We start from the raw sequence: 27,620 nt of genomic DNA on the forward strand, positions 1-27,620 counted from the left end.
CGGAAGTGAAAAAATAGTAATTCTATTTTTCAATCTCGGTATCTGGGTATCTGAAAAGGTGGTTACCCTATTACTCACACATGGTGATGTTTAAGGCTCAATTACTGAAAGCATAATGTTAATTTTAACGACATGAAATTCGGTATTCATTCTACTAAAGATATTAGCAATTAGTGACACGCATGACAAGATATTAGTGACACTTAAAGGTACTTAGACTCGAGACTTTTAAGCCTCTCCTCGTAGATCATTATGAGTTTTTTTTTAGCAATTGCCACCGACACAAAGAGAATACTTTTCATGGTCGCCAATAAGAGCTCAATATCTTCTACCATCACGACTCAGCGATTTGAGGCGGTCAGGAATGGCTTGGTATTTTTTGAGAACCTATGTATGCATAGCATATAACAGCACTCAGAAAGAACTTACGTATTTAGATGTCAATACGACTGAATTACGCTTTAAAATAAAACCTTTTTGTAGAGCGAATAAGCTTGTCCTACTTTCTTTGAGTATTAGTTTTAAGGGCCCGGTTTCTCGGATCACTTTTTCTAAGAGTCTCATTCGCTCAATTGGCAGGAGTACGACTAAAGGGTTAAAGGGGCATATCCAAAATAGCTCAAAAAAGTGCTAGATAAACGACCACCTCAATATAGTCCTAAGTATGTGGCGATCAACACGTTAGCTGTTTTCGGTCGAAACTTACAAGGGTATTATATACCGAGGTTGCAGGACATCGGTAACCCTGCCTTGGGCTATTTGAACGTTCAAACAGTTTGCAAATAAAGTAAATAAAAAAGATACGCTAGCCTTTAATACTCGACTTTAACTCCTCAGTTCCTACAGATTTAGTATGAATAGTATAGCAGTAATGACAAAAACAACTGCACAACAATAACCTCAGCTCATTTATACCTTGTCATCATTTTAAGTCAAGCTGACTTTTATATTCTTCTTTATTCCATTTGATTGCATTTCCTGCAACAATGACTTTTAATCTATTTATATGTTGCTGTTTTTTTTTTTTTGCAAACCAACAGCAGGTGGAATTGAGCTTCAAAACGGGTGAGATAATACTCGTTTATGGTGATATGGACGAAGATGGTTTCTATATGGGTGAATTGGACGGTATACGGGGTCTTGTACCGTCGAATTTTCTCGCCGATGCACCCGATCAGTACAACAATCAAATGGGCCCGGCGGGACGTGGTGGCTTGAGTCAGCGGGGTAGAGGACAAGGCCCCGGCGCTAGAGGGCCACCACCGCCTCCCAGAGATAATATGATGCCCGGCATGGCCGGTCAGCGAGGTTCAACCGGCAAACGTAAGTGAATTTTGTATCAATTTCTTTGTCATTTACACTTATACATACATACATATATGTATGTACATGCATACATATACATTTGTATTGTATACATATACATACGTGAAAATATTTGTCTGTATGTACGCATAACTTACTCGTGCTACTTAATATTAATCTACTAACAAACAGTAAACAAGGCATAAAAAACAACAAAAAAGAATATAAAAAAAAAAATATATAAAACAGGAAAACGACAAATTACTTATATACAACAACAGCAATACGTGTACTTGTATTTCTTATAACTGTCTTTTTTCTGCAATTTTTATGTGATTATAAGTTTGTAATTTTTATTCTATTTTCATTTTTTCATTTCATTTTTATTTGCCTTCGAATGAAACAATAAAATGTACAGTTGAAGGTCAGTTTCTACAAACAGTTAATTGCTATGTACCTACTTATTGTATAATACTATATTTATACATATGTTTATGAAATACATACATATCTACTTACATAATTTGATTTTATTTAACCTCTTTATGTGATACTACATTTTCAATTCAGTTACGCATAAAACAAAAACAAAAAACATAAAAAAAAATTTTATACATAAATGCAAATCGCAACTAAATAGCTAATTAGGAGACCAGAAACAATTTGCAAAGAAATATAAAGATTTTTAATATTTTTTTGCGTAAACCACGGTGACCAGACACATACTAGAAAAAACTAAGCGTAAATTTTTCTCAGTGCATACAAATCAGCGCGTTTACTAAACTCAGGTTGTGCTTAAAAAATACTTATTTTCATTCACTGTAGGTATGACTACTACATATAAAATAATAAATGAAAGTAAATTATTTTTCCTGCAAAACTAACGAAAATTTATACAGCAATAATGCGTTTCCAATTAACCAAACATAAAAACAGTATCTAATAAACTTAAGACGAGCGAAAAGTCAGTTACATTTAAGTTTTCTTTTAATTTGGTTTTCTTCCAGCTAAGCTATGCTAAAACATACAATCTACTATTTATATATATATATATTTTTTTTTTAATATAAATTACCTTTTCTACATTTGGAGTTTTTCCTGTCTCGTTTCTTTCCATTTTTTCATTTCTTACGTCCATATTAAGAAAGTTACAAAGTTTTACTCTTGCAGTTTAATATATAGTTTTTCAAAGTTAATACATTTAAAAGCTTCCACAATCCTTTTCTTCCAAATTACTTACATACATACATATATATTTTATAGTTTTTTCGGCACAAGTTCCTTATTTTTCTGTACCATTCTTACTTTAACCTAAAAAAGAAAGTGTTTGCAAAATATAAATAGTTGTTGTTCTTGTTGTTGATGTTGTATTGGTTTTTTTTTGGAATGTGACTTTAAAAAAAGTTATTTGAATCATAACTTATCTTAAACAAAGTTTAAACACCGGGCGCGTTTCGGGCTCTGTGAAGTGGTGAAGTGAAAGGAAAGGATTGGTTATCAAGGAAAAGTATAATTTTGTTTTTTTTTCCTTTAAAAAATATTTCAGTAAATGTATACTTTTGCCAAATTTTAATAATTTTATGCGAAGCTTTAAAAATTGTTCACTTCTTCGTTTCATAGAACGGCGATCGCACTCTAGAGGCGATATCTATTCTAGCGTGGAATAGGGAAGTGAATACAAAATGTTGACGCCAGAGAGAAGAACTAGAGCTTTAACCGATACGAAACGTTATGCTGTCCAAGTACGTCAGGTATTTTATGGAGAAGCGGGTTCAAGTGCAAGGCTTTAACGTCAGTTCATGCTTTAATGCGATACAAAATAAATTGAATATGCATTTAAATTCAATAAAAACAGGAAAATATTTCATGAAAACTTATTTGGCTATGTTCCAAATGTATCTAAAATCTGAAATTGTTCCCACTTTCTCAGCACTGGCTCACGCTAGGGATGTAAATTTTTTGGCTTTTTACGATCCTGGGATTTTCGGAATCCCGGGATTAGTCCTGGTATTTAGATATTCATTACATTTCAGTAACTTAAATCGAAAAAATTGCTTCTAAATTGTTTTAGAAGCTCGTCTACTTTGTGTTTGTTATTTATGGCCTTATAACAATTATATTCAACAATTTTTATTGAGCTTGAGGCCGTTTTAATGAGAAACTATTGTGGAAAAGCAACAATAGTTTGAAAAAACGTTAGAAGTGATAGCTATTTCGGAAATCACCACGTTTCCTCATCAGACTTCTTTCACTGGGATTCGATCCAACGACCCCAGCTGACTCATCCTACCATAAAATATATAGTGAATAAATGGGTTTGAAACCTACTTTTTTATTTAAAGTGGCGGTTTTATTTTTTCTCTCTGATGTCAGGATTTATTTTAAAGGACTTTGAAACTTCAGAGATAAGCATGATTAATTCCAAAAGTTAATTAAAAAATTCAATGCATTGTAGAATAAAAATATGGGTAAATATATATGGTACAAATAAAAGGAAGCAAAGAAGGAAGGAAATTTCTTTAGAAGTTAAAAAACTTAAAATTTTTTGGAGTTACAAGGACGAATAGGCCATTATTTAAGCTCATAAAGTTAGAAGGTCGAAATTCGAGGATGTTATCGAGTTTATATAAGTCCTTAACATATAATTTTTTCAAAAATAAATATTGCGAAATTTCAAGGAAAAAATTTTAAAAGGACATTTGCAATACTTACAAGTCCATGTGCATAAAAAACATTGAATCTGATTAAATTCTACAGAATTTCGTCTTCAACGTGATACCCACACTTCTTCTCTAGGCACATTTCACTGAATTTTTTAAATAATTTTGGAATTACTTAACCCAGGGTGAAAAACTAAAAACGCAATTTTACAATATTTGGATCATGTTTTCACGAATATATAAATTTTTGTGTGTAAAATTTACTATCGCACGGTGTTGTATGTATAATGAGCTAGACATTTATGAAAGAATATAAATTATTAAATAAAAATAAATATAGCCAATACTGCTCAAGAAAAGGAGTTTCTATTATTGCCATCAAAATCAAAATTTCCGAAAATCCCTGGAATATTTGCCAAGAATCTCCGAATTTTTGGAACCTAAAAAAGGCCGGGATCTCGGGGTTAACATTCCTAGTTCACGCTCACCGAAGAATTTCCTTGAAATCTCGAAAATCTTAAAAAATTCCCGCTCTAAAATATTTTTCATACAAATTTCGATGTTTTATGTTGCTCTCACTTTACTGCTTCATAACCTGACTTGGCACCTTAGGTTATGGTTACTATGCATGCTAATTCTGACGAACTTTTGTTCAGACGATTTCGTCGCAACAAAAAAATACGTCTTTGCTTGTTTGTTTCTTATTTTTTTGTTCCGAAGTTATCGTCAAAACAAAAGTTCGTCAGAATACGCATGCATAGTAACCGTAGCCTTAAAATGATTTCCAAAATATCAAAACACATATTCATGAGACTTTTAACATTTCCTAATCTCATTAATTTTATAGACATACATATGTACATACATATATGGGTATTTCCATACAATGTTCACACTTGGCTGATATTGAAATAGATGTTAAAAATTTTTCAAATAAAATCATCGTAATTAATATTAATTTAACTTTAAAATTAGCAAAAGCTGCGAAAACACTTTCTGATAGTTTTTGGGATGAGTTACAATACTTATTATTCTGACTGGTAAGAAATCAAATCAGTCTTAAGAACGCAATCACGAACACAAAAACGGAATTATAACGATTCAAATTTTATTTAAAAAAATCGAAAATAGAATACTTTGAAGATATTTTACCGTGAATAAATTGAATTTGAAACTGCATTATCGTCGCCGCAGCGGTGAAAGCTTCTAACTGCACTTTTCGGTGAAAATAACGGGCGGAAGGTAAATAATTTTGTATTTCCCAGCAAACATTGTGGTAAGTTACCGATTAGAGAACGAATGGAGAACTAGCCACATTCTCCCATCTCAAACGACTCGAAAACTATCGAGAATCATAGCGATCTCAAAAAAAATGGGATATAGTTCTCAATGCGAGAAAATATTAATTCTCTAATCGAGTTCTAATGTTGATCTCTAATGGGATTCGAATGTGAATTTCAAACTGCTGTTTTGCTTTATTAAATAAAACGCTTTGTTGTAAAGTTTGTAGTAAGAAAAATATTTTAAAAATAGTTCTTGAAAACCCCAATTTTTTGTAACCACTTTTTTTATAGAGAATTAAACAAGGATTACGAACATATAATTTTAAATCCCTAATTTAGTGGCCTTCACTATGCAAATCAACTTAAAAAAGTTCAACTGTTAATAGCTAAGTTAGCTTTAGGACAATTTTGACCATCTTATTTGTGGAAATATTAAGCCCGTTTCTTTAGCTTTAAAACGACGTTAAGATGAAGTCTCTACGATGGGCAGAACCCGAGATATAAAGAAGTACATGATTATTCAGAATCACGAAGAGATGCAAACTTTGACAGATCCTATCTCCAAAGAAAAAACCGAAAAAAAATCCACGAACACGTGTTAGCTTATTTCATGTATAGAACCCATAAAAAATTTGAAGCCAATCGAAAGTGTGACACCAAATTTGGTGTCCGATATGAAAAAAATTTCTTTATAGGGGCCGAATATTTCCCGTTTTGTTAAAAGTTATGTGGATTTTCAATTTTAATAGAACAAAGAGGAAACTATCAGAAAAAGTTATTGACGCAAGACAAATAAAATCTTGCGATGAAGCAGCTGATACACCACCTTAAAACTTTTTGGAAGTTAAGTCTTGACGAGCCAAATTTCCTTATACTTACTTGGGAATATTTTCTTTCCTAATATAAATAACGAAATCTACCTTGGATGAAATTATGCATCAATATTTTTATTTCTCTATTTTTAGTTTGAGCAAGTACTCGCCAAATCTTCTTCTTAATCATTTAGTTTACGTTGGAATTTGAAAAAGAAAAAAGAATATTCTTTTCCTATGCATTAAATGTACTGTTACATTCGTTCACTATGGAAATGTCCATATATGTATGTACATATCATGATTATTATTAATTTTCAGTTAGTTGTATTCAACACCACATGCATACTCGTCTTTTTAAATCTACTAATTAAAAAGTCTACTTGGTTTGAATGCACATATATATATATATACATACAAATACAAAATGTACCACAAAATGGGTCTAATAACAACGGCACACAAAAGCAATTCGAATTTTTTAATTTCGCTCAGAAAAAGTGGTAATTCGACTTATTGTGAACCGGTAGAAATCTGAACTCGGGTTGAAATTCGGTTATACATACATATATGTTTTCACAATTGAGTTAAATCGCAGTTCAAATAAAGGTAAATGCGTTAAATGGAGCAAAAAGGGTAAAATTAGGCTAGACGATGCAGTAATTGAATCAATTACTCATCTTTAGGTTATTTACAAGACGCCGTACGCTTACGTAAAGTCATAAGGACGTAAATTTTTTCAATGTAAAATAACGGTTAGATGTGTTTAAGAGGACCTGATTACATATTTTCTGTCAATTTAAAAACATATTCACCCCAAAAAAAAAAATATGGAGTTGTAAATATTGTATGGAATGACCCATATATAACTTAACTTAACTTTGGACCACGTCAACCGATTTCGATAATTCTTTTTCTACCGGAAAGGTGGCAACTCAAAGATGATCCCATACTAATTTGGTTTTGGTTCGATCATTTGGTCATGAAGAAATTAACGGTACTATTAAATTTGGATATGAGAATTGAAGTCGGTTTGGGTTTTTGCTTAAAAATTACGCGTATTTTTAATTCATTACAAGTTGTTAAGTAAAAAAGACAAAGAGCCAAAAAAATTTAAAATTTCAAAAATCTGATTTAATGAAAAATTACCTTCGCCTCGAAACCGACATTAAAGAGTTAAATATTTGAATATTTTCTTTTTTGACTTAAAAAAAATCAACTTTGAAACAAAAATTTTGAATGCTTTTTTGGTTTTGTGCCCATGGACAAAAGAACAGCGAAAAGATATAGGTATATAAATCTTTGTTAAAAGTACATTGAAGACTAGTTTCAAGTCAAAAAAAAAAGAAAAAATTGTTCCTGAATTCTCCATTTCGAAAGATTCAAAATACCATTAAATTTTGCCTCTTTTAAAAAGAACACTGTGCGACGTCTTGTGAATCACCTAATCGTAAAATAAATTTTCAACTCTCCGATTTATTTTGTTACTTTCTTGCACAGCGGTTTAATTTTCAACTTAATAAATAAGAAATACTTAAAATTAAGAAATATTCTCGAAAATGTCACAACTCTAGAATAAATATTTGTTTTTTTTTCATTTCCTAAATATTTTAAATTTTCTGACATTTGGCGTTTCGAAGGTACAAATTTAATTATACTCGCACTTTTTTCTATTAATATGATCAAAGCATAAATAATGATAAACGTGCTCTAAACGTTAATTTAATGTAGAATAATCGGCATATCCGGATGCCACAACACCAAATTATCTTTCTCCCTAACAACTTTTATTAATTTTATGCTGCCTTTTTCATTCGATATTGCACACACAACGTTCATATAGTTCATCAGGATTCGTTTAAATAAGTTAACGAAAACAAAATTTTAATAGAAAACCCACCCTTTTTCCTTACCCAACAAGCACAACAAACTTATCTATTAAGCAATTCTTTAAAATAAATATTGCGCTTAAACAACGCTTGTCATAATAAACAAGTAAAATATTTTCAAATTTTAAATTTATTTGCTTTTCGATGCTTACAGTTTAAATGTTTTCTTAGCTTGTTGGGTATTAACGGAAATATGTAAAATGTTTTTTTTTTGTATCATCCGCATACATTCTAGCAGTGAATATAAAATTTTCGTTTTATTTACTTAATTGATCACTCATACTCATTATTGCACTTTACTTTAAATACATTTAAAAATCTTTAAACACTCTCTATAAATAATTTTTAATGTAATATTTTTAATCTGTCTTGATGTTCATGGAAAAAATTATTTTTACATTTGCATGTTGTGTTGAATGCTTAGAAAGAAGTAAATACACCATTTTGTAAATTACCGTAAAATTTGATTTTAATTCACTTCTCTACATTTTCCAAAGCACATTAGGTGGTATGTTTTGGATTGCAGTAAATGTTTCTGATATTAATCAATAAAAGATATTAAATTTCTTCTCAAAATGGTTTACAATAAATTTTTTATTGAAAAGAAAATCTGTAAAGAGTGCCATGGTATTAATCGTAAAATTATTTTTATGTATGTCAATGCATACGAATTTATATGTGTTATCTAGTATTATTATTTTTTTATTCCAGTTTTAATTTTGAAATTCCTATATGTATCAAATGTATCATAAGCATATGTTTATATTTATATCTGTGTCCAATTATATGCACATACTTTTGGGTCAACATAAATAAGTTATTCTTGAAATAAAATCTGTGGAGGGGTTAATAAACTCAAATATCAATACAAAATGATTTGTGCAAAAATTTAAAAAATTCCGCAAGGTTTCACCTAAATTGCAAACATTTGAATTAGAATCTAAAACAAAATTAATTTTAGTATAATAAAGAAATGATTTCGTGAAAAGCTATTGGGCTACGTTTCAAATGTACCTTGAGTGGTGTGCTTGTACCGAATGAAATTTCAAATTAAAGAAAGGTGCGATTGTACCAACTTGTGCATGCATTCGAGAGAAAAAACTGTTATAAAATATAAAACTTACAATTAAATATACATACGTATGTATATGATCGAAAAAAATGGTTTTGGAAGTATACCAATTACATTTATTGGAAAATAGCAACAAAAGATAAAGATCAAACGTGATTCGAAAAATTACTTGCTTTATTACTAAATATTAACTAGTTCGCGAGATATCATTCATTTTACGATTTAATATAAACTTATAGACATTTAGTACAACTTAAACTGCATGTACATATATATAATTGACTAAATCGACTGCTGAGTGGAAGATCGACCTATCTCGGCAGCCAGTTCGAAAACGCCCTATCTCAAAAAATGTTTCAAGGACGCGCTATTTCAGAATTCGTTTCAACAACGCCATATCTCAGCTGCCTAGTCAAAAACGCCGTGTATCAGGTCATATTCAATACATTTTGAAGTTAGATTGGGCATTTTTGAACCGAATTCTGCGAAAGGGCGTTCTTCAACCAAATTCTGAGATAAGGTGTTTTTCAATAAAATTCTGAAATAGGGCGTTATTGAAAAGTTTTTTTTTTTGAGATAGTGTTTCGTTTTCAAACTGGCTGCCGAGATAGGTCGATCTTCCACTCAGCAGTCGAAATACAGTTGAAATAAAATGTAACAGCATATGGTTGGACCACAGATTTCTTTTATGTATCTGGAACCCTAACTGAAAGTTAATACTGAAAGAATAATGTACTTTGAAAACTACTGATACTATATGATTTACAGTTTTTATTTAATTTGAACGATTAAATCTATGCAGCCTAAATTTGCTGACTTTAGTCTGTGTTCAGATAGCTTTCTATATTATGCGAATCTGAGTTTACAAATATTTCTGAAAGCCAAAAGTTCGTTATTTTTGTTAGTTACAAAAGCTGTATATGAAAAAATTTCGAAAAAATCACTATTAAATTTAAATGTTTACCATCACTAAACAAAGTAAATAGAAAGGTAAAATAAATAAATTAGCAACTAGAATATAGTTTAGAGAAAAATAAATCTTTTTTCCTACTTTGATCGGAGAGGTGTTTTTGATCGATTACACTAGTTTACAAGAAAACTGTACCCCATTTAATAGGCTAAACTATTTTGGAATTGCTTAATACGTGTTTGATACGCAATTAATTTTCGAAAGGAACGTCTACTAAGTTATATTTAGTTACTACCACACCTCTACATCAGACTTCTTTTAACCGATTCAGTAAAGCTCTTCTTTTTGTAGATAATAGCTTTTGCTGTTTAGTTGTCTTTAGCAAATGATATCAATTTTACCATGTTTATTTAATTAATATTTCCGGGTTCCAGTTGTCCGTCTTTTCGATAGTGTGGTCTATAGAAAGAAACTACAATTTTTCGGTGCAATTGACATTCGAAAAAAATTTTAAGTAGTGTTCATAGCAAGGTACATTGAACAGGTAGTATCAGTAGAGCATCTGATTTGATTTATTTTCAAATTATTTGGTCTCGAAAATGTCAAATATTTTTAATTTTTTCTCACGAAAATTATAAGTTGTTAAAATCCATTTGCTTGTGAAACCTTTTTCCATACAAAACAAGCGATTGAATAGCAGCTTTTGGAACGTTCGCCCAACTCGGCAGCACGACCGCTGATTACTGGGCCTTGCAAAGGATGAATCAATGCTTCGAGAAGCAAACAAATTTACTAGGAAAGAAAGTTGCATCAATTTTTATTTTTTCCAATTTCAATTTTTTATTTTTTATAATTTTTTGTATTTCACATGGCACGCTTTGATTTAGAAGAAAAAATTCAGAACAGTTGTTGACACTTTCGATACCAGAAGCAACAACAAAATACACGCAAATGTTGTTTTTGCTCTACTGATACTACCTGTTTAATGTGCCTTGGTTCATAGTTTTGAACAATGTTTCGCCATAGAAAAAAAAAATTAATTTACATCTAATTTTTTTAATACACCTACGGCACTGACTGATGCTTTGTATTTTGACGTTTTTGAATGCTCCCATTATTTTGATGTTTTTTTTTTAAAGAAGATCCTAATCTGACTGAGGAGATACATTTTAGAAAAAAAGGAGATTTATTTCGGTGAACTCTAGGTGTGGATTAAAATAAGTTGGCGGCACTGGTTCTACTTTGAAATCTTTTCATTGTAAAAGTCAGTCATTAACGAAATTTATTCTTCATTTAATTTTCGCTATATCCCCAGGGGATTGTCAGAATAGATGGTTCTTAATAAAATTCTATTTTGAAGTCTTACGTAGAACTTTCAAACTTCTAGCTGCCATTTCTTCAAAGGAAAAAAGAACCGGTCTTCTGGGAGTTACTGGTTTAAATTTTATTTTAGGTCCAAGAAGAAAACCTTTGAGTTAGATTTATTTGAGTTTAATTTTTGGAGAAAAAGGGTCCAAATTTGAACCCACTTTAAAAAAAGTGATGAGACTGAGCAAAATTCTAGTAGGTAGTTGGAAATACAAGTATTTTTGGAGTACTTCTATATGTACAATTACTTCGAAGTACTTGTTAAATTACTTATTATATGATAAGTTGAAGTACTATCTGTTTACATTTAAGTATACAGGTTCTTGTTTTTATATAAGATATTTTCCAGGGGGTCAGATTTTAAAGTTGATAACTCCATTGTTGGTTGTCCAGGTTTTAAAACATACATATTTTAATAAAAAATGCAAAAACCTGTTTTCTTGAAAATAAAGTTTGTAAACTATTTGTAAACTAGTGTAATCTACTAGTTCAGTCCACGATTAACTTCTTGTCTATTTAGGTTTTGATTAAGATTTTATATTTAGCAGATTATAGATATACATTCATACATAAATACATACCAGGGTACGAACTTTTTTTACTCTTGGTTCTACACATTGTGCAAGTTTAGCAATTTTTGCAGAAAGTAACAGAAACAACAAAAACAACAACTTATGTTTATTTTTTTAGACGTTTTTAATAAAAGTTTGTCAGCGCTTATAAATGTACATATATTAAAATCCCTACCCCACCATTTATGAATAAAAATCACATCCTTATGTAAATAAATACAGCTTAGTTATTAATTAAATTATAAAGACTCGATAATATTTTTGCATATAATAATATTTCTCGATAGTATTTAAAAATATAAAATATTTGCCAATACTAAAACAACAAGAGTAATTGATTTCAAAAATGCAAGAAACTGTAAAATAAGCTTTAAGTACAGACTACAGGCAGGGGCGCAGAAAAGGTAATAAAAAGTATTAAATTTTTTTATTTGATATATTGAGATAAAGCTGCACAACATTTTATTTTTTATTTAAGAAACATGATTCGGAGGTATGTAAGTAGTACTTGGTGAAGTTGTAACAATTATTTGAAATAAGTAACAGCCACGTTTAAGTACCTAAGGCTTATTACGCACCGTCCTAAGCAAAATATTTACCTGTTTTATAAAAATTAAGTTTTGATATTTAAGAAAACCCTTCCGTGTGCGTTCCTGTGCTCTACACCTGAGATCTTGAGAACATATCGTATCCAATTCATAATATCGGTGGACTGTTACCCAAATTTAAGCTTAGCAGGGTTTTGCCAAAAGTTTTAGCTTAGTAGGGTTTTGACCATCCTGTTAGTGCGGGACAGATGGCCGTTTGGCAATCTGATAAGTTAAGTAGAATGAATTTTTTTTAATCTGGTTTTATGGTTCCGCTTGGCGTAGGTTAAGATTGCTAATGATTCAACCAAGCATTGTATGTATCTGGGACAAAAAAAAGCAAATGGCTTTGCTGATTGCGCCCATCAGAGAGGAATTTTGTGAATAATTTTTGCGTGACGTCACACTGGTGCAGCTGCGAGAGAGAAATGCTAAAATGCCAAGAATGATAGAATACAAGATTGCGCCAATCGAGCTGAGAGCAACCTGCCGTGACGTCAAAATATACCAGAATGAGAGAGCAAGACGAACTCGACAAGAAAAAGAAGAAGCATCGAACAAAAGGCAGTATTGCCAAGTTTTGAATTTGAAAAAGCACCAAATTTTTATTGGTGTATTTTATGGACTTTATATGAATACATAATTTTATTGTAAGGATGCCGATTCAAATTAATAAAAATCAATGTTTCTTACACAACGGTCCATTTCTTCTGGCGTGATTGAAGGTGCTGCACACATTTCGATGTCGCTTATGATTGTCACTGTGCCATGATTTTGTTTAAATTTTTGTAAAATTGCTTAGCACACTTACGATTGCTATAAATTTTGCTTCCATTTTTTTAAGATTTTCTAATTTGAAGTCTTCAAACTAAAAACAAAAGCACCAAAAACGCAACAAGCACAAAACTCAAAAATTTTCGCGATTTGAATACCCACTAAATTTAGTGAGAAAAGCATAAAGTTGGCAACCGTGAATATAAACAAAAGTATATTATGACGTCAGCGATAGGGTGGATGCTGTCAAATCGACGAAGAGAGGGTTAGCGGTCTGCGAATGGCGCGACCTTTATTTTCTGGATCGTGCTAAAACGCGAACAAGAATTAAAGAAGAAATTTTGCATGAAAAACGTAAACAAGTTCGACAAGTGTGACGTCATACAAAGAGCGATTCTGTCAAATTAACTGAGAGCGGAATATCGGTACCGAGATGGCCGCCACCTTTGTTCTCTACATCGTGTATTGTAGCCACTCGCAATGAGACTTCAAGCATTTGATCGCAAATAGAAAGTTGCAACTGGACGATGAAGCTGCAAAAGCTATATGCCAATTAAAAAATCAGCTTGAACTTGAAGAAATCCGAACAGGTTGGCGTTCATTAGGGCAAATTTGGGCTGTTTGATAGTAGGCATTACAAAGCTTTAAAAAAGGATTGATTTTGAAAGAAAGGTTAGAAATTTGAAAGGAGATATATATTTACTATATTTAAAAACATGACAGCTGATATTGAAGATATATTATTTACTCCCCAACAAATATATTATTTTGTCCAACTACATCTACAGATGTGGCAAGGAATTTTTCAATAAACTTATTTAAATGACCAGAGAAGGTATTTTTTATTGAAAATTTAAAAAAGTATGTAATATGCAATATGTTATTACTGAATAAAAATATTGAAAGATTGAACTAAATTTTAATTGATTTAGCACATTTAGAGCTTTTTAAAGAGCTAAAAATTATTTTTTATGCATATTTTTGCCTGCCCTGGTGACAAGGTACTTAAGCGTGGGTTCTTAAAATAAACTTAATACACAAGCTAGCTTAAGTATTGAAGGAAACTACAAAAATAATTTAAAGTTTTTAGAAAATACTGCAAAAGTTTAAAATTGTGAAGAACATTTTTTTCTACGGCCCTTAATATCGTACCGACCAATAGTCAAGTGCTTAAACGAAAGAAGTATGTGTTTTTGGACCACCCAGCGATTAAAAAAAAATTGCGTAACAATTAAATACACATACAACTTATAGAATATTTTGTTTCAATAAATTTAACTTTTCGTTGCAATTTCCGCTTTCTGATCTTTACTTTACTCAGCCACGTTTATTTCATCTTTATTGTTTGCGTTAAATGCCACAGGCATAAAGAGTTTTATGAGAATGCGTAAAAACTAATTAGTGGTCTGACAAACATAGATAGATATACTTAGCAGAATTTATAGAAGCAATCATTTGGATATGCAATTGAAATACATTTATACTTGTGAATGCATTGTAACATAATCTCGAAAGCGATGATGTGATATTTTTTTTTTTTTAATGAAATGTGACAACATGAAAAATTATAACTAACAAAAATAAAAAACGTAATAATTTGTATAAGCAACTGCACTTTCTACTCGTAATCGTATAAATATGTATATGGTCACTTTAGCCGGTGTCTGTCAAAGTCAAACGTTTTTTCTTGAATAAAAATTATAAACACATAAAATCAAAACTAACAATTTATGCAATTTAAGTGTCTTTTCTACTACTACTAAGCATATTTTATTTTCCAGCTATTTTCTGTTCAACTTATAAGTTTATTTATATATGATGTAAACATTTCAAATAACTATTTATCAATTCGCACTTTTTTTAATAAATCGGCATTAATAAATCAAAAGAAAAAATTAGAAAAAATTACCTACTTAGCAAGACAGCGAAAAAATTGATATTGATAGAGACATACAACTCTGAATCAGTGGCTAATTTGAAACAAAAATAACTAAATATATTTATTTTTACTAATTTTCCAAATTAAATATTTTTTAATTTTTTACTGAATTTATTTTCTCAAAATTATGTACATTTCCATTAGTTTTATGAATCGAAATTTCAAACTTAAGTTTAGTTTTTTTTTTTCTGTAATGGTCTGCTGTGGTAAATGTGAAGTCTTTATGTTATATTTGTTGCTATAGATGCTCGCCCTGCTTCCCCTACACTGTTAGACAACACGGGCCTCCCTGCCCCCGATCACCAAACGCAGGTAAATACTCTTTCTATTTTTTAACGAAAAACGCATTCTTCTCTACGTTCGTTCGTTCTGTTTCGTTTTCTTGTCTTATTTATTAAGCAAAGAACATATATATAAATACTTATATAGAAACATAACCAAAAGAAATATATATATATATATATATATGTATATGTATATATATACATTACTTTGCCAGTACTCTATCACCATTCCCTTCTCTTTACTCCACCAAACCAATTTCTGCTATCTCTTTTAACTATAAATATTTTATTTGAAGTAATTTATTTGGATTGTTTTTCTACTTTAAGTTCATTTGATTTAGTTTAAGTTGGTGTTTTGAAAAAAAAATTGCCAATCTTTTATTAATGTTCTCTAGAACTGGAAAAAAGTTTCCAATTGCAAAATTTGATAAAAAAATATTTTTTCAATGTCGAGCTATCAAGCTATTCAATCGATAATACGGTTTTTTAGTTGATTTTGTCACCTAATATCGAGTGAGCGAAATAACTCCTTATCTTAAATTTTGTACGAGTTTGAAAGTTTAAACAAAAACCGTTGAAATATGATTAAATACTTTATATTAGCAAAAAATAAATATTCATGAATTTTTAGTAGTTGATAAGAAATGTAACCTAATCAGACAATTATATATTATTGTTAGTTTTCCTAAAACAAATTTATTTAAAAAAAAAGTGAATTGCAAACAGTTTTTTAACGCCTAATGAAATGTGAAAGCAATGTACATATGTCTAAATCTTAGTAGTTTAAAATTTTACGTCTTTGTACTAATAAATAATTCTAAATGTTGACATAAAGTATTTTGAAACTTTAGTACTTTTTAGTTTTGATATAAAATTTTGAATAGTTAAAAATACTAAACTTTAGTTCCCTAAAAATTTGTTTAAGGTATCTTTTAGTATTACATACTAAAATTTAAAAACTTGAGTACCTTAAAATTTAGTGCAAAAACGGTAATTTAAAATTTGAAAATGTTAGTATAAAAATTTTACTAAATGTTAACAAAGCGGTATGCAATGGACGGCGCTAAACTTTCCTCTGCACGAAAAGTTTTAGGATGTTATCCGCGAGTATTTATTTTTTGGCAACTACTAAACTATAGTTTCGTCCGGAACAGCTTTAAAATAAATCAAAATAAGTCTTATATTTGGCAATTTTTTCAAGCTCGCGTTTTTAAAACGTTCGCCATGAATTTATTTCCAAACTAATTTTCCAATTTAAAAATAATTTTTTTTAATTTCTTTTATTTAATTTTTTTTAATTTTTTTATGGCATATCGTCGTTCATCAAGCTACAGTTTCACAATTTCTCAACTCAATTTACAGCACAATAATACGAAATTGACTTAATAGTCAAATAGTCAAATTAGCGAACAAATCAAATAATTAAATCATCATACAAAAATTGGACAAAGAAAACTTTGATATAAAATAAACAACTCGATAAATCAATCAAGCATCTACTATATACAGAGATATTTATGAAAATATAAAAAACGTATCAATCAATCAATACCGTCATATTGTCAGTATACTTATATATACTTATATATTCAGCAAACAATAAACTTAAATATCAAAAAAAAACAACTTTATGTATAGCTAGCAACATTTTGAACAAAACTCTTGTAGTTACCATTACCAAATATATTCGTAACATATTTTCTACCTTAGTACTCGTATTAGTTGAAGAAATAACAACAAAATAAAACAAAATAAACTAAATATATACTGTATCCAACGCCAATGCACTTTAGTACTCTTTTACATTTTTGTGCATTTAAAAAAAGTGTTTGTTAGATTCGTTTCCATTTAAGTTCACAGTTTTGTTTTATAATTTTCCATTTTATTTACTTACATATTTCTGCCACTAAAAATATTTCTCTTCCCATTTTTTGCTTTACAAAGAAAGAAGTAACTAAATCTATAAGTTCTCTTAGCTTTTTAAAAATCACTGTTCACAATGCATAAATGTTTCGTATCCTGTGCCGTTAAGAAGTTTGTAGCTTCATCAACGTAGCCCTTAACTCTAAAGATCTGCTTCAGGTGATCTATTTACACCAGACGAAAGAATAAGATCTCACGATTAATACTAACTAAAATACTGAAATGTATTTAAAAAAAAAACTCCGGCTTCATTAAATATTTAAAAATGTATGCAATTCTTTATGCATTCATCCAATAAGATTTCGATTGACTGGATCCTAGGTTAGGTTCAAGTAGCTTCCTGCAGCCAGGAAGGAGATACCTTTACTAAGACCTTTGTGATCGTATTTGATTTCCTTTCGCTAACATGAAAATATAATTATGCAGTATTTTAGTCAAGTAAAGAGCCAGCATTCGTGGAAGCCTATTTTAATGTTTTAGAGATAAACGCACAGCTGACAACAAAGTCATTACCAGCGCCACTTATACAATATTTTATTGCCAATTTTTCCATATTGAACTACGCTAAGATTAGTTTTGCTGTTAAACGCGGCCAGCAATAGAAAAATATCAGGTTTTTAACAAGCCAACAAATGCCCACCTTGCCCCAATTTCAGTCAACACATCCGCCTGGTCGTTCCTTGCTCACCTTTGGTGTCCTCACCTGTTGACAGAAGGCCGGCCCGAAAAATTTTTACTTGTATTCTCTTTTTAAAGTTGACATGAAGGCAGTCAGTGCCGTTTCTCACGTTTCGCTCGCTGGTTAACCGGCCGTCGATCGCAAAGGTAAAAAGTAGGCATCTAATAACACCTTTCACACGATCTGCTGCCAGGTTATAGCCGAGCTCACTTTGCTGGACAGGCTAACGAGTACCCGGTTTAACTGCAGATTTACAATGTTTTAAATGAAACTATTCACAATTGTTGTTTATCATCAAAGAAATATGAGATAATTAAAAAGAAAATTAAGATAATGGTATTCAGACGCAATATTTATGCATTTCCATGAACAACATAGACATTTCACACTCGTATCCAATGACAATAAAGACGCTTCACAATGCCATTCATATCATTCATTTATTAATCTTGCAGTTTTCGGTTCCATTCATCATGCCTTTTGCCGTTTTTCCGATATTTAATTTTACATGACACAAAATAAGGTTTAGGAATCTTTAATTATTAAGTAATTAGAGAGGTACAATCACCTTTACTAGCATAAATAAACGTTGAATCAAATATTTACAGTATTTTATTGTCTACAAAATATGTTGTCTTCTCATTGTCCTGTTCATAGTGTTTGTTCTAGCGATGAGGAGGTAACTTTTTTCGGTTGAAAAGAAAACGTCATTAGTTGCAGCCGTTTTTGGCGTGCTTTTGTGTACATAGCTTAAAGTGTAAAGTGTGATATTTTAAATCCAATGGCCAAATAACTTCTTTTCTGTATAAATACATACGATAACAGTCAGTTTCGGATCACTTCAGCGGGTCGCTTTATAATCATAAGGACCCACTCGCCACAGTTTTATATGTACACATACGCTCACGACAAAAAAAAACTGGCACAAAGATTTTTTCCAAATTTTTTGTTATAATTTTATTGTTCTTTCCGCTAATTTCTTATAAAAACATGGTTCATAACACAACAAAAATACATAAACATATAATTTCTAAACTTTTTGTCAAACTCAAGAAAATTCCATAAATGAAAAGGCATTTTTTTAGCCCATTCAGTTATAGTAGAATAAAATTGAAGTTTTAAGTTGCAAAAAAATCGCGTTGATTTTTTGAGAAGAAAATGGGTTGAAAACAATTCTAAAAATCCGACTAAAGAATGGAAAATTTATTTAACTTTTCTGAGTTTTCCACAAAGTTTAGAAATTATATTTTTATGTTTTTTGTTGTATGCAGTATGAATCCATGGTGAAATTATACCAGGTATAGTAATTAGAGAGAGAAGAAAGATTTGACACTCGAGATTGGCAAAATACGTGATTTTCTACGATTTCCAAATTCTGGATGATGACATTCCTTCTACCTGGAAAAGGGCAAAAACCCGTGCAACTTTTGACAAATTTAAATATGCAACAAATGAATCTGCAGAAGGAGTTTTTGAAAAAATTAATACGGAAATACAGATTTATTTGAAAAAATCGGAAAACAAAAGTTGTGACGATGTTTTAAAATTGTGGGAGAAAGCTAAAAATTTACCACTTCTTAGAAGTCTTTCAAGGCAAATTTTAAACATACCAGCTAGCTCAGCAACTAGTGAAAGAGTTTCTTCTGTGTTACGCAGAATTCTGGAAGAAAGACGTACACGACTGCTTGGTGAAAACCTCGACAAAATATTATTTTAAACCAAAAATATGAGCTAATGTCATTTCAAAATTACACACGTTGAATGAATATTGATACCAATTCTTTTTTACACTCGTATTAGATACATATGTAAGTATATCTGAAATTTGTTAAAATAATAATAGTGCCTTCAGCCCTTGCTAGGCGTTTGGCCAAACTTTTGTAATAATACTTGTGCGACAAAAGCCTATTTATATGAAATGCTATTTATATAAAAAATAAAAATGTCCGTGAGAAACATGCGTGAGCGCGCGTGACAGAAAAAATAGGCGTCGTCGGCGTGCATGAACGTGATTGAAAAAAATATAGCAAAGCGATAAACGTGAGCGTGCGTGAACGAGAGCCAAAATTACTCACGCGCCAATCTCTATTTGACACTATCTTATTTGAAAATTTCTATAAGATAGCTGAATCTCAAGAGAATAAAACGAGAAAGCTGTTTTATGACTTCACTTGTTTTTAATTTCATCATGGTATGAACCATATTTCTATGAAAAATTAGCAGAAAGGAAGCTGTTGCATATATTGTGAAACACTCTCTGTGCCAATAATTTTTGCCGTGCGAGTGTGTTTATCTTCTTTTTTTCCTCAGAACCCTCCTGCCTTTTATTTAATCGCACAAATTCGGACATTTTCATTAAATCAGCAATCACCACTTACATTTTACATTTCACTAAAGCAAGCAGAGCGAAATCCATAGTAGTAGTTTCAACAATCAGCATCTATACATGCACATACCCACATACGAACACATACATATGTATAAACTAACTCTTAATACAATACTACGACTTGCATAATATCTAATCCACACACATACACGTGTATATACAGACATACATACATGCAACCTAATCTAAGCAATCTGAGCAATTAGCGATTTTGCTTTTATAATCCCAAATACAAACCGCAATTATTATAATTATTTTCATTAAATAACAGCCAAATACCAAAAAATTTCTATTTTGTAAAAATCAAAATTTAGTTTCATTTAATGAACGTGAAAATACATATTTGTCTTAAAATTTTTTGATTGAGTATTCAATATTGGGTGTATAATGAGTGTAATTATTGTATTAAAAGACTTCTATGTGATTTACTGTATAATGTGTACAAAATAAATTATGGAAATTATCAATATTTTCTTTTAATTAGTGTAAAAAATTATTTGTACGTTTTTTCATATTTTACTTTTGTTATATTGACTGAATACCCCTTTTTTGTGGTAATGGAATTTTATTTTTTTTCAAATGTATAAAAGCTTTACCGAAACTTTAGTATTTTTTAAAGCTTTTTTGTACTTAATTTTACATCAACATTAGTTTGAGTGCTAATGCCACATTTAGACTTGTATAAACGTATAACTAACTTGTCTCTGTGAAATAGCTGCTTTATTATTTTAATTTTCACGCGCCCACAATACATCCCTCCATGTGCGATCTCCCTTGCTCACTTTTTAATACATACTTGTGTAGTACTGTTATGTGTTCAACGTAATTGCCGCTGATTATTTCGTTATTTCTTCTTTTACATTTACTTCTACGTCAGCTGTCGGTTTTGTTTTATTTTCTTTTTTAAACTACCAATTTGTTTATTATTATTGCTTTTGTTTGTTTAAACCTCCCTCCTTCTATCGCTTTGACTATGAATTTAAAAGAACTGTTGGCTTTTTACTTTTCTACATATCGTTTTTTTGTTTTGTTTTGAAGAACACCGAATCTCCAGAAGTGACGTTATTTAAAAAGAAAAAAATTATAAAAATTCCTACTAATTCAAACATTTAGTTTCAAACACTATCCACATTTTTACAATTTCGCAAATTCTAAGCGCCGAAAAGTAATTAAACACATATAGTCATTAAAGAAAAAGAAACAACGAAATTTATTCAATTCTTGCACATTAAAAAAAGTTCCATAAATCTAGGCGTACGGCCTTCGTAATTGCAATCCAAGGCAAAATATATTACGTAAAACAGTAACTGCTTGTTTTGTTTTTATTTTATAGTTAATAAACAAAATGAATAAATTTTCTTGCATTTTGTTTTCCTTTTAAATATTCGTCGATTTTCAAAAATTAATAAAAAGTAAGCAACACTTATTAATTGCTAGAAAAGTATCGCGTATCCAATGAATCTGCTACCACCAAAAACTCCACAGCCAACACCAACCAACCACTTATTTCACAATTCTCACCTCACTTTCGACAAGGCGTTTCGTAACTTACCGCCGTATCTCAAATTACCGCTCATACATACATACATACATACATAGTTACACACATACATACGCGCGTACTTACATAAATTATTAAATTTCTCACATACATACTTACATACTTTACCTAGTTCTTTAACTTAACATATACATTTATAGAATCGCTTATATGCTTTAGCTAACTAAAAAAAATTATATAAATAAATACGAATACACGTTTGGAAATCGGTTATCTATTGTCAAATACGATTATTGTGTAAGACTTGTAATTTAGTTAAGTTTAATTGAGTTGAAAAGAGTTTTGAGTTATGAGTTAGAAAATGAACTATTTATCCGATATATATTCAGATATCTGCTATTTGAGTTTTGCTTCCTGTTTTAAGTAAAACCTACTTGTTTTCCTTAGTACATATAAACGAGTTATAAAACTAGTTCCTTTAGAGTGTTAAAAGTTCGAAAATGTTATGAAAACGTTGCTAGTTCTACATATAAACCCAATTTTCTAACTATATTTTTCTAATTTTTACTGAAGATGTTTCGAAGTCGCAATAAAGTTATAAAAAATTATACCTTAAGTTGTTTAAATCATTTACGATTCAACAAAATCTTTATGAGTGAGATATAAATGTGGTTAACAAGGTTTCACTTTAGCTTTAGGTAGGTCCGTATCAGAAGGTCAGCTTTGTAGAACCACAGCAAAGGTTTGCAACGAACTTTTTTTTTTTTACAAAACCGAGAAGATGCGAAAAATTCGTCAATGTGTGTTTTGTTTGAAAATTTTGTATAAGCGATATTTTCGAGGTGTATATTGTATGATTAAAAAACAAATAACTTTCATGAGATATTCTATTAAATCTTTGAACTTTGAACTGAATACATTGGATTCAGCAAGAAAATGGTCATACATCAGAAAACATATGATTTTTTATAAAAGTTTTTCTTAATAGTAGTCTTGAAAGCCAAACTGGCCAACTCCCATATTAGCTCAAGCAATAAAGACAAAAAAATGCCAAACTTCAGAATAGTTAAGAGAAAGCTGGATTTTTGCATCGATCTTTCATTTGTGGTTTTAAACATTACACCGCAACTAGAGCTGTTACGAGTTGCCAAAGGTAACGGAAAACGAGATTTTGCGAAAATCGTGTTAAAGCTCTATTTTTATAGAAAAATATGTTCGTTAGGTAACTTTTTTCTCAAAGAAATTTCATGCAAAAAGTTGGTAACCAACAGTGTGCATTAGGGTTGTGCATTTTTAGGCACGCTAAACCGATTTAAAGTCAATCTATAGAGGATTAGACCGCAGGTTGTCGCAGTAGCTCCTATAACTCGCGTTCGGCTGGAGCTTTTATAGCCCAAACTTTAAACTGTTGGAAGAAAACGAATACCTCCTTGTATTTATGTACATACATCTACGGGCTAATGGGCATTTGCCACGAACTATTTCAATTTTTTTTTTAAAGACTACCTTTAAAAAATCGAGTGGATTATTACTATGATCAGCTTTCTCTCTCGTTCATCGTACTATCTTTGCACAAGAATGGCATCCACTTTACGAGTCCTTGCTTTATCCGCGATTTTTTGCTCTACAAAAGTAAATATAGCGTTTTCAATGTTACCGCTGAAGAGCAATATTTCGTATTCTAAACATATTTAGTGATGCTTCCCAGTGGGAAAGGTGGTAATGCATTACATGCGTGATAAATAATGTAATGTATTTCTAATGAGTTCTAGATTCTATTTCTGTTTAATATGTAATCAGAATTCTAATGTATCCAAAAAGTCGCAAAAATTTCATATTAAATCGCATTCATTTTTGCATTACTGGTAATGACCCACTTTTCCTACGACATCGACGTGGGCAAAAAAATAAAGCATTTTCGAATGTGAAAACGGCTGTTTTACCGATAATTTTATCGATTACTATACATTACTTTTCCCACTGAGTTGTGGAGCGTTTGATGGCATTGGAAATGCTTGTTTTTTTCGTAGCTGGGGCCCAGTCTCGTGTATAAATCAACTTTTCGTAAGAAAACTTAAATGCTGCTTTGGAATTTGCTAAAATATCGTTGGTAAACCTAAGCCATGGATGGTATCGATAACACCATCGATGGTTTGCCAACTCTAGTATAGACGTAAACAAAATAAAATAAAATAAATTGTTGAAGAATTTTAGGCCCGCCTTTTCTTTTTATATCTTTTATTTTCGTTACACAGTATAAAGTGCAGTCGGTGACTAAATATTGTGTAGAAAATAAAAACAAAAATCTATATTAAGTATCCATGGTCGGCTTGCTTTTACGTCGTCCAAAAATGGTTGATATTTCTTGGTTGTTCTAAGGCATATTAAATAGGTAGTAGCAGAAGAGCAGTTGATTTGATTTTTTTCACATTATTTGGTCTCTAAACTGTCACATAATAATTTTTTTTAGAAAAATTCTTAAATGGCAAAAGGCATTTGCATGCGAATCTTCAAAAAAGAGTGTTCGAAAGCAACCTTTGGAACGTTTGCTTAACCCAAGAGCTCAAAGGCTGATTACTGGGTCCTGTATTGATGCTTCTGGAGTGAAAAAAAAGTTACAAAGCAAGAAAGCCGCACCAATTTTTAATTTTTTATACAATTTTTAGTTTATTTTTCACATCGCTCACTATGGTAATTAAAAAAAAAAAAAAGTTGAAATTGTTTTGATAAATTAAACACCAGAAGCAACAACAAAATACGCGTAAATGTTGTTGTTGCTGTAATGCTATTATCTGTTTGATATGTCTTGGGTTGTTCGAAAACTGAATAAAGGTTTAATTTCAGTAAACATTTCAAGTAGCATTTATCATTCCTAAAGTATGTTAAATTTATTACTTTATCCGAATGTTAAATCCGATTTTAAGCAAGGAAAAGGTTTTCGAGATAGCATAACAAGAGTTTGGAAGCAACGGTTTTTCTTTTAGACGTTGGGTGATTTTCTTTTTGCTTTGTAAGACTTTGCATTGCGTTTGTCCAAGTGTTCTGAGAGGAATAAAGTTTTATAAATTACTAAGTTAGTCACCATTTCTATAGTCATATGACCCTACTAGAGAAGGAGTTTTGGACCGACCCATTCTTCATACACTCAAATAAACACCAATACACATAAAAAGAGCTCTAAAAATTCGCCTGTAATTTTAAGGCAGCAAAACAAAGACCTGTTTAGAATGTCATTAAATGTTCATAATTTTTAACAGGGCTTTGAACCGAACCGCGTTTTGAACCAAACCGTTGCAGTTTTTCGGGCTAAGACGCACACGAAGTAAAAGCTCTTTTTGTCGTCACCGAGTTCATAAAGAGCTTTTACTCTATGCGCGTCCAAATTCTGGAATTTCGTTTTGAATAGAAAGCCGCCGGGCTAATTTTTGAAGCATTCCTCTGCAGACGCATTTTTTTGTGCGACCTATCGTTCGAGATGCATAATAAGAATGTAAGTTTAGTTAGCTGATACTCAGCTGTAAATGTCTAAAAGTGCGAGGAAAGGAATTTCTGTAATTTGATGAATTGTATATAAACCTTTCAATTTCTTAGCGAAACACGAAAACACTTGTCACAGAAATCTTGTTAACCGCATCTGATATTCTTAAAACTCAAAATAAAAGATTCACTGTAAAACTAAATACTATCCGTTCAATTATTCAGTCCGCATTGTGTTATTGAATTAAGAGAAATTAAGTGGAACCCATCTTTGAGTTTTGTTGCAAAGTTCCTGTAATTATCCAATACATGTTTAAAAAAACTTTTGGTTAGTTTGTATTCCATTTTAAATTCCGCGTTCCAAGTTAATCAACGAATATTTTATCAAGTTCCACCTTCTACTGTTCAACTATATCTATCGCTCTCCACTTCTCAAACCTACCTCAAATTCTGTCTCTTTGTCCACTAATCCCTTCTCATCTCACCTTTGAGATATGAGATAATTAAACTCCTCTCGTAGTTAAATACGGTCCTAAAATCCATTATTATTCATTAATCAGTTGAATTGTGTGCACATTTCCAGGGGATGATCGGTCGCGGTGGTAATGTCGGTATGCAGCAGCAACTTCAACAACAACCATATGGTCAGCAACAGACGCAACAGCAACAACAACAGCAGCAACAACAAATGGGTATGGGCCAGATGGGGCAACAACAGCAGGGCATGATGGGCCAACAACAGCCGATGGGAGGACAAATGGGCCAAATGGGTACCATGGGTCAGATGGGACAGATGACGCCACAACAACAGCAACAGCAACAGCAACAACAGCAGCAACAACAACAACAACAACAACAGCAGCAACAACAACAACAGCAAATGGGTATGAGCGGACAAATGGGGCAGATGGGTCAAATGGGCCAAATGGGTCCTATGGGCCAGCAACAACCGCAGCAGCCCGGCATGATGGGCCAACAGCAAATGGGTATGGGCGGTCCGATGAGCGGTATGATGGGGCAGCAGCAGCAACCGCAACAGCCGCCCGTAACGACGCAGTCCTCTGGCGGTTTATTCTCCGGGGCGACTAGCCTACTCTCAGGTGCTACTTCGGCTGCCACCGGTGGTCTATTTGGTTCGAAACAACCACCGAAACAAGATCCAATGCAACCACCAGTCGGTGCGCAGCCAATGCAGCCAGGCCAACAGCAACCGGGCCAACCGCAGCCGGGTCAACCGCCGCAAGGGCAACAGCCACCGCCGCAGGGTCAGGGACCCGGGGCGGGGCTGTTGGGCGGACTGAAGGGCATTGCAGCGGCGGCGCCAGGCGGCGATGTACTGTCAAAAGGCAAAGATCTCTTCGGCAAATTCGGATTCGGCTTCGGCAAATAACCCTGGTCATTTTGTAGGAACTTTCTATTTGTATTGTATTTAAATTTGTATTTATTATTATTACTAATATTAACTAAAAGACAAAAACCAAAACGACAACAACAAAAATCACTATTATTAACGCTAAAATATTACAATAATAGTACATATTATAAATATGATAATAAATATGATTATTATAAATCAAATCAAGCATACGATGGCAATATTGAGTATGCTAAACTAACGGTACTTATATTTTTTATTACATAATAACCAATGGAGAATCGCAAGATGGTGAATAACGGCGAACAAAAAATTAATATAAATATTTAATATTTTTTTTTTTGTTGAGTAGCGCTAAAGCGGCGAATATACATATACATCGCTTAGATGAACGGTGGGCTAACGAGGGAGGGCGTAAGTGTATATTGACACGGTGGTGCATGTTAAATAGAGGCGGCGAAGTATCTATAAGTGTTTGGGGGGGAGAATGGACGCTTGTATCAGAAAGCGAGTCCCATAACTAAGTAAATTTAAAAATTAAAAAAAAAAAAATCAACCCGAACACTAAGAGAAACAAAACCTATAAAATTGTTGTAAAAACTAAAATGTAAGTACACAGTTATACACAGCGGTACACGGACTTACAACGTACATGACAACTAACAAATTAAAGCACATACACATATGCATACATACATACACGTTAATACGTATATACATACCGAATGACCGTCACGTCTGTGACAACAAAAATGCAATAATATTCGATTAAAAATAAAGAAATTAAGGAAAATTAAACACAAATCGTAATATTTAAAATT

General features: G+C 31.5%; 1 protein-coding gene across 1 annotated transcript; it reads left to right on the plus strand.

Moving 5' to 3' along the window:
- On the plus strand, nt 1–27,620 carry LOC118753261 (alpha-protein kinase 1-like). The gene is made up of 3 exons (XM_036488138.1): nt 1–1,323; nt 15,416–15,483; nt 26,008–27,620. Exons 1-3 carry the CDS (start codon nt 987–989, stop codon nt 26,812–26,814), a joined length of 1,212 nt encoding a protein of 403 aa, XP_036344031.1. The 5' UTR covers nt 1–986; the 3' UTR covers nt 26,815–27,620.

The sequence above is a fragment of the Rhagoletis pomonella genome, unplaced genomic scaffold (genome assembly GCF_013731165.1).
Source record: "Rhagoletis pomonella isolate Grant_MI unplaced genomic scaffold, Rhpom_1.0 Rhpom_scaffold_02275, whole genome shotgun sequence".
Taxonomy (NCBI): domain Eukaryota; kingdom Metazoa; phylum Arthropoda; class Insecta; order Diptera; family Tephritidae; genus Rhagoletis; species Rhagoletis pomonella.

What these genes read in the sequence shown, in the direction of transcription:
- LOC118753261 (XM_036488138.1), top strand. Translation starts at nt 987, where the DNA reads ATGACTTTTAATCTATTTATATGTTGCTGTTTTTTTTTTTTTGCAAAC. An exon ending in GCGAGGTTCAACCGGCAAAC is followed by an intron (nt 1,324 to 15,415) that starts GTAAGTGAATTT and finishes TTGTTGCTATAG; the next exon opens with ATGCTCGCCCTGCTTCCCCT. An exon ending in CCCCCGATCACCAAACGCAG is followed by an intron (nt 15,484 to 26,007) that starts GTAAATACTCTT and finishes GCACATTTCCAG; the next exon opens with GGGATGATCGGTCGCGGTGG.